Consider the following 8813-nt stretch of genomic DNA (forward strand, 5'->3'; position numbering starts at 1 on the left):
CCATAGCACTGCCAGTGTGAGGCCCCGCTGCTCTGCTTACAGTTCAGCTCCAGCTAATGTGCTTGAACTGTGATGCAATGGGAAAAAGAAATAGCTCTGACGTCATAAGCGTAGAAACACTTGCAGAAATCATGGCAGACTTTTCTCCCAGCAGAAATCTAAACATGTCCCTCTGATTCTCCATCCCAAAACAAAAAGAGGATAAGTTCCTGTTTGTTTCTTATGGCCTGCTCACAGGGACTTCCTCCCAGTGGACTGCATTGCCAGTGAGGATGGAGGTGGGAGGGGGTGCCTGGGTGTTTGCAGTGCATTGACTGGATAACTATTTGAACTGCAGCCTCGTCAGAGTCACACACCCGGGATTATCACCTAATTACAAATGGCAATGTGCCTCTGAGATCTTCCCCTAAGAACCCACAAGACCTGAGTGACCAAGAACAAAGCACCAGATTCCAGCAGAGGGCCATCCTATAATAACCGTGACTTTCAAAACCCTCGATTGTCATGTTCCTGAATTCAGTTTTCCTTGATTGGAGGGAAGCCTGACAAACTATCACGGCAAGACGATCCTATGGAAATGGAAGAACACTGTGTTATATAGTATTTTCCATGGGATCCTGGAATGTAAAAGGAAAAGTAAGTAATAGTGAAGAAAACCAGACTTGTCTCTGGTTTTCATGAATGAGAACTCATAAATACCAGCTCCTTTATTCGGAGAGTCAGGGATTATATGTGTTTGTAAATATAGGAAAGTAGTTATGGGGAAATTCTCTATTACATGCTCATATTTTATAGAAACATAAAACATATTGTCATAATAATAATACAAAGGGAAAAGATGTAGAAACACAATGAGTTTTTCCTGATAGCTACAAACTACCATAAAAGAATAAAATACCTCGCAATTCTATAAAATGCTACTTTTCCATTAAACTTTTAGAAAAAATTGGTATGTTGAATTTTTGTGATAATGAGATACTTGTTTAAAAAGAAGTGCAGGTTTCCAGAATGCTCACTGTTTTTTATGTAGGTTAACAAGCCCAGTAAGCGCCACTTTCTCACTGTTGGCTTCTCCCATTTCCAGTCCCTCAGAGTCAAGTCCTGTTGCAAATTATTAAATGGAAATTTGCAGAAATAAATTAGCCTTGAGTTTGGAATCACACACCAAGTAGCATGGGAAGAATCGAGTAGCCTGACCCACGTGACATGAATTTTCTCTGTGTGAAGAGTGTGCCAGCATATATGCTGCCTTCCTGTTAATCTCTCAGATCAGCTGTCTTGGTAACTCAGTGCTGAATCATGTAATCACATTTTGTTTTTCAGTGTCCCCACAGTAGTGTCTGACACTGTGACTATGGAGAAGGAAAGCTGTAAACTTCTGCTTTATGTCGAAAGAAGAAATATATTTTCAGAAAGATCATGTTCCCTCAACTTTTTAAAAAGTTGATTGCTATAACTTGTTTCATCCTTCTCCATGGCTGCTCATCTCTACTGTGTAATAGTTCAAATTCATGCAGTATCTATTGAAGTATTTGGTCCATTTTTCTACTGTACTCTTGGTCTTTATATTTGTTCCTGTGTTCAGGATCTTAGCTATTTGTCATATAGGAGAAATACTTACCACAATACTTACCACAATACTATTCTTTATTTTGTCTTCCTTCCCTCTTTTACTTATCTTCTCATCGAGGATAACTGCTCTATATATGTATTGTTTAAAAATGCTCACACTTGATATAAAATAATCTGAATGAAAACCTCATCAACTCTTGGAAATGGAATGGAAAAACTGAGTCATGAATAAATCAAGTAACTTGCTGATTGTGACAGAGTTGACAGGTGGTGAAATCAGATAGTGCGATAAAAAAGGCTCCTTCAAGGCACTTATAGGGGTGAGCTCTACATACCAAACTGTGATATTCAACTTCGAATGCATAATAAAGTATGTGCAGAATCAAGAGGCCAGGTGCAGACATATGCCTGTGTAGACATCTGTATGCAACAGAGAAGGCATCCCAAAGTGGTGGTGAAGAACAGATCACTCTGGGTGGGCACTGTGGCCTAGCATTTCAGCTACATTGTGTTGTGCTGGAATCCCACATGAGCTCCGGTTTAGGCTGCACTTGCTGTGCACTTGCTGGATCCAGTTCCCTGCTAATGAGCCTGGGAAAGCAGCAGTAGATGGTTCAAGGAATGGGCCCTTGCACCAATCTGGGAGACCCAAAAGAAGCTCCTAGGTTCTGGTTTCAGACTGGCCCAGGTCTGGAAAGTATAGCCGTTTGGAGTGAACCATGGGAAGGAAAATTCTCTCTCTCTCTCTCTCTCTCTCTCTCTCTTCTTTCCTGAATTCTGCTTTATATATAAACAAATAAACAAATAAATGTTTAAAACTGAAAAAGGACAAATGCATTATTCAACATGTGGTTTTGGCCTGGCAATTCTTGCAGGTGAAGGTAGCCTAGGTGACAGCAAAATAGAAATTTACCTCACATGCCCTGTGTGAGGGCATTCAGTTTGAAAACACACTGATCTGGGGCCAATGTGATGGCTCAACCGGCTAATCATCCCCTTGCAAGTGCTGAATTTGCAGATGGGCACTGGTTCATGTGCCAGCTGCTCCACTTCTTATCCAGCTCCCTGTTTGTGACTTGGGAAAGCAGAGGAGGATGGCCCAAAGCCTTGAGACCCAGCTCCCACTTGGGAGATCTGGAAGAGAATCCCGGCTCCTATCTCCTTCTCTCTGTAAATCTGCCTTTCCAATAAAAATAAATAAATCTTTAAAAAAAAATAAAGAAAGACTGATCTGGGACTGATGTGATGGCTCAACTGGCTAATACTCCACCTACAGGAGCAGACATCACATACGGTTGCCAGTTCATGTCCCACCTATTCCACTTCCCATCCAGCTCCCTTCTTTTGACCTTAGAAAGCAATTTAGATTGGCCCAAAGCTTTGGGGCTCTGCACCTGCATCAGAGACCCATAGGGCAGCGGCCTCCTGGCTCCTGGGTGCTGTGAACTGGCCCACCTGGCCTGCCCTAGCCTGACTCCCACATACATAGGAGTGTACTGTAAAACCCAGTTAGTTCTGGACTGCTCCCAGTCTCAGCTTTCATGCTCATCAGCAGGGACTCTGTTCTGACAGAGGAGTTACCTAAGCTCCTCTATCAGGTCACCTCCCATTTGCAGATCTCACACACATGAGTGGGTGTTTGACCCAACCTGACTTGGCCACTTTTTGTCCTGGCATTCACCGGCAGGTACAGCAGCCTCGCCTGACTAGCCCACACCCATTCCAGGTCCCACAAGTGAGTGCTACAGCCCATCCCAACCTGGCCCACCCCCAGACCTGCTCTCACATGATTCAGCAGGTGCTAGAGCCTAACCCAGACCCAGCTCTCTCTCTCTCTCTCTCTCTCTCTCTCACACACACACACACACCGAGGGATATTGCAGCCATGTTCAGCCCAGTTCACCAACCTAATTATGGCTTTCATGCTCACTAGTGAGAACCACAGCCCAGCAAGGGCATCTCCTTAACCCTAAAACTTGGCCAACTTGCAGATATAAATCCTGCATGTACTGGTAGTTGCTCCAACCAGGTCTCATGCATGTTAGCAAGTGCTAGGGACCAACATAGCATAGGCTACCCCTAGTCTCACCCTCTGAGTACTGGTGGATGCTGTGTCCCGGGCTACCCCCACACCCAATTCTTGGGTGTGCCTATGAGTGCTGAAGCTTGGGCCAATCTGGCCTATTCAGAACCACAGTTCCCATAAGTGTTGGTGAGCCCCATGGTCTTGCCTAGCTTGGCCTATCACCATCCCAGCTCTCACACAAACCAGCAGGTATTGCATTCCCACAGGGATGATACCACAAATTTCCTCACAATCTGCACCAAGACCTGGTTCTCTTGTGTAAGGGTTAGTGTCATGGCCCAAGCTATCACGGCCCACACCCTGACATGACATTCACTGGTGGATACAGTGGCCTAGTTCTATTTGTCAGACCCCCATCCATAGCTTTCTGTGTGTCAGTGGTCTGTGATCAACACAAGCTAACTCAGCCCAGATCTCCCACGTCAGCAGGTGTCCTAGTCTGCCCAAACACATTCTCTGGCTTCCCTTTTCCAAACTACCTGGCTTCAACCCTCCTCATTTACCTGTGGTTGCAGTGGCTCTATCCATGGAAGTCCCCCTGAAGTCATTCTTCACCTGGAATGTACTTCCTCAGTGGTCCCCTGACTGACACATCCCAAACCCACCCTCCTAGGGCAAATAATAACTACCACGTCTGTAACTGCTCTGCCAGTGGCACAGCGTGCCAGCCTGGGGCACAACACACCTGCCCAGGATTCATGCTTCAAGACAATCTCTGTGTGATTATGGCTTTGTAACATATGACAACATGTTTGTATGTGCTGAATATTTAAAGATTCAGGATCAGAAGATTGTACGCCCATACAAGCCTGCCAATTTGTAGCAATTTAAAAAAAAAAAAAAAACACCTCGGAGAGCCGTGGTGTCTGTTAAACCTCCATTTGACAGGCACAGATGCTACATGACAGAGTATCCGGATTCAAGTCCTGATGACATTTTCAATTCCAGCTTTCTACAGTTTCCCAGTCTGGGTGGCAGCAGCTAATGGCACAGGTATGTGGGTTCCTGACCCTTATGGAGTTCCCAGCTTCTGGCTTGGTGAGCCTGTGGTGTCCCAGAGATTAAAGAACACACACAAAGGCTCAGAGAAAACCAGATGGCTCAGTGTGTGTGTGTGTGTGTGTGTGTGTGTGTGTGTAAAAGGGTCAGGGGAGGGAGGTCCCTATTGTCAGAGGAGAAGCTGAGTCCTGCCCTGAAGGGGACAGAGCAGAGCCAAGCATGGACTTGAAGGACAGCGATGCTAGTGGTCCACACACTACACAGCTGGACATAGAGAAATTCCTCTTGGGGTCCTGATGGGACAACAAGCCCGCCAGCCCACCATCGTACTGCAGACTGTTATTTCCTGCCTACAGCTCTGCTCTCTGCATGCAGGGCAGCCTTAGCTGGCTGGAGAGACCCCAGGCCACCCGCAACTGTTTCAAAACCTCATGCTGCCTGCCCTCCATGGAAATAAATGCCAAGAAACTGATACCATGCCATCTCTCTTTGAGTGCTGCCATCAACTGTCCCCAGGATTTAGGCAAGTCAAGGTCTGGACCTGCACCACACATCCCAGAAGAACTGCTGTGTGCCACAGCTCCCAAAGCAGAAAATGTTGTCATGTTCCAGACCCAGACATCGGATACTGTCCAGCCAGGAAGCTCAGCAGAACCATCAAGCAAGCTGAGCCTCCTGGGAGCCTCCCCCAGGCCATGTTGGGACCCCTTACAGGGACTGCCTCTCTGTGGAGCAGACCTTTAGGTACTCAGGCCAGCAGAACCTGGTGTTCCCAGAAGACAGCATGACAATGGCAAGTAGGAAATGAGTGGGCAGGTTACCCACGTGTGCTCTGCATACAACCCACGCTTGATCCCTTTAGGACCCCCGTGAAACATTATTCCTTCATGGGGGTGACCTTGACATTTCTCTGGAGTCACTTTTCCATGCCACTCTCAGGAGTTGTCCAACTATGGCGTGACCACCCACTTCAGCTAGAGTAGGCGCAGCCCCAACTCTATGCACAGACAACTTTGAAAAGCCAAGGTACTGCCAGAGCTCCAGCTGACCTGCACAGCCGGCAGAGAGCCCACAGGTACTTGGCCTATCTCTGTCTGCCTCAGCCAGGGCGTGCCAGGCACGCAGCCACATGACTCTTCTGCCCTATTCACCCAGCAGCTGTTAAAGCGCACAGCTGGTGACCTGCACACCATGAGGTTGAAGTCTATGGCCCTTGGAGGTCTTGTTCTCCATTGACAATGTGGGGAGACATTGATTGGGGACTCTGTCAGTTCTGCTGAAACGCCCATCACTGCAGACTTGGACTGTGTGCTGTGAGAGACCTCAAAACCCATCCCTCCTGTGGCCTTTGTAAGCTTTGGGCCTTCACTACCCCAGCCTATGAGAGCCAGCCTTTGGCCAACACCATAGGACCCTGCCAAGGTGCACAGAGAGGACAGGCACCACACGAGACTAGATTCATACAAACAATTAGGACCTTTATTTAATAAGCTAGAGATTCTCAGGGAGCTCAGCCCCCAGACCCATCTTCACCTGCCTGGCAGGCCACCTTCTGGGGCCACTTTTCGGGAGCGCAGGCGGGGGCCTGTGGCTGGGGTCTGCCCAAGGCAGCAGGCCCGCTGCAGGAACCTGAGGATCCTCCTGCAGAACCCCCGGCCACTCTGCGCCCGCTCCTTGGCAGGGGCTGGGGTCCCAGCTTCTTCAGGCTTTCTTGCTGCTGACACTTCTGGCTCTGGGCGGTCCTTGGGGGTCTCACACGTCACCTTGTGGGATGCTGTGGGAAGGAATCGCTTCTCTTTCTGCAGCTGCCCTGTAAGAGAGAGCGAAGCATATGGGCGGCTTGGGAGGCCTGGGATTCAGGCTCCCGGGGACCCTAGAGGGTTTGTAAAGGCAGGGTGGCAGGGATGAGGGGGAGGTGTCAGACTCACTCGAGATCCCCCTGGATTGGGTGGTCACAGACGAGCAGCAGGAAAAGAAGACGTGATCGCTGCTGGTCAACACCCAAGGCAAGCCCGACTTCTTGAGATGGTACCAAGCGTCGGTCAAGAACAAAGGCCGCTGGAGTGCAGGGTGCCAGGGCACAGGATGTGGCATCCTCTCTTTCTCAATGCCAGGCAGCAGGTCGAGCTCCGCGAGGTACCGCCTGGCTTCTGGATCCAGGGGAACGTTCAGCACCTCCACGAGGGTGGCAGAGTTCTCAGGACACACCCCGCAGCTGGGACCAAACCACCAGTGCGCCCTGGCGACCTCGGCCGTGTACCTGGCCCAGGCTTCCACCCTGAGCAGCGAGCTCAGAAGCGCCTTCAGGGCCCGGCTGTAGCGCCGGGGCAGCACATAGCTGCCAGACTGGATACGCTGCTGCAGCTCCACCGCATTCTTCCCTTGGAAGGGCAACGTTGCCGTCAGCATTGCAAAGAGGGTTACCCCCAAACTCCACATGTCCGCCTGAAACGGATCATATAACTGCATGGAAAGCACTTCCGGGGCACAGTATTCCCGGGTCCCACAAGGGCCCCTTAAGTGCTTCCCCTCGGCCACCCGTCGGCTTAGCCCGAAGTCGGCCAGTTTGACATTCATGTTGGAGTCCAACAATATGTTGCTTGGCTTGAGGTCCATATGAGCCACGCGGTTGGCGTGACAGTACTCCACCGCCGACAGGATCTGGGCGAACAGTGGGCGGGCCTCGGACTCTTCCAGGCCATGCTTCTGCACCAGGTAGTGATGGAGGGTGCCCCTACTGGCTAGTTCCATAACCAGGAAGGTGAAGCTGCCTTTCTGCTTCTCATCTAGCAGCTGCACGATGTGTTCGTGCACCAAGCTGCGCATCAACCTCGCTTCCTGGGCCGCACCCCGCCAATGCCAACGGGCTAGCAGGTGTGGCCTGCCGACGATCTTGACTGCCACGTTCCTGCCCGTGGCCAGCTGGCGGGCGAGCTTCACCACGCCAAAGCCGCCCTGGCCCAGAATCTCCCCAAATTGGTAACCAGGAAGCTGGGGGTGGAAGACCCAGGGGAGACGCATGGCCAGCTTTCCCTCTCTACGCTCTCTGAACTGCACTCTCTACTCACAAACACTAACTAATCAGTTACTCTGAGCTGCCTAAAACACAAAAGGGATTGCAAGGGGACTGACTGCCTCTGACCAATGTGTAACTAGCTAGACTAACTATTCTAATCCAAAGAAGACTGTCTCAATAAAACAGAAAACAAGAAAGAGGAAAAGCCACTAAAATATGATCCTGCTAACAAGTCTGACCAAGCTGGCTAACTAGCAATGGGGGAAGCAAAATCAAACAAAACTGCAAAAAAATTACAGAATGGGCAAAACAACAAATAGGTAGAAAAAAACAAACTAAATAAAATGGGCACAAGAATACACAAAATAGAACAAGAAACCAACAAACAAACAAACAAACACACACACTCCAACAAGCACAACCGCTAGGGTAGATGGGTCCAAGTCACACAGGTCACCAAATACAGCTCCCTGAGTAAGGCGGACAAAAGTCTAGGCCCAGCAGATGGCCAGATATATGGTTTTGGGAATTACATCACAGTAGTGGCTCCTTATGAGGTCAGAGCAAGGCAAGGACCAATCAGAGCCCAGCCAGGGACTTGCACACATGTGATGAATTTGTAACAGTGGCTCCTTATGAAGTCAGAGCAAGACATGGACCAATCAGAGCCACAGAAAATGACAAGGAGTGTTCTCCAGAATCTTCTTTTCAATTAAAAATGAGGACCCCAAGAGCTTTCTGCTTTACTTGGCGTTGGGATTGATGTCAATTTTTTGAGACATGAAAGCATGTAGGACGTTCAGTGGCATTTTCATTTCTAGCTTAAAACAGCAATAATAACTTCAATCATTTGAATACTTCTTAATGTCTGTACTTGAAATTTCCGTTCCTTCTCCTGTAACCCTGAGTGGTGGGTCTCAAATGGTGGTTCGTTTTTCTGGCATCATGACGCTGAGACCAACTGTTCAGTTGCCCAAGACACCATCAGGGACATGATTTACATCTACAGAGCCAAGGGAAGGGTGTCTTCAATGACCATTTCCTCCTGAGATCACCACCAGGTTGCTCATAAGATATTTGTGTGACTGAGAAAGAGGCCTGGTGTGGAAGGCCACACAGTGCCAGCTCTTTCTATCCTCT

At 48.9% G+C, this 8813-nt stretch overlaps 1 protein-coding gene across 1 annotated transcript; it reads right to left on the reverse strand.

Moving 5' to 3' along the window:
• Window positions 1–6116: 6116 nt before the first annotated feature.
• On the reverse strand, window positions 6117–8162 carry LOC101525509 (uncharacterized). Its single transcript, XM_004585189.2, has 2 exons — window positions 6586–8162; window positions 6117–6467 (listed from the first exon to the last, which is right to left on the reverse strand). The coding sequence occupies exons 1-2, from the start codon at window positions 7676–7678 to the stop codon at window positions 6187–6189; spliced, it is 1374 nt and encodes a 457-aa protein (XP_004585246.2). The 5' UTR covers window positions 7679–8162; the 3' UTR covers window positions 6117–6186.
• Between the last annotated feature and the right edge of the window lie 651 nt (window positions 8163–8813).

The sequence above is a fragment of the Ochotona princeps genome, chromosome 4, assembly GCF_030435755.1.
Source record: "Ochotona princeps isolate mOchPri1 chromosome 4, mOchPri1.hap1, whole genome shotgun sequence".
Lineage (NCBI taxonomy): Eukaryota > Metazoa > Chordata > Mammalia > Lagomorpha > Ochotonidae > Ochotona > Ochotona princeps.

Coding starts and splice junctions, on each gene's coding strand:
- LOC101525509 (XM_004585189.2), bottom strand. CDS start 7,678: ATGCGTCTCCCCTGGGTCTTCCACCCCCAGCTTCCTGGTTACCAATTT. Junction 6,468..6,585: donor CCAATCCAGGGGGATCTCGA/GTGAGTCTGACA, acceptor TCTCTCTTACAG/GGCAGCTGCAGAAAGAGAAG.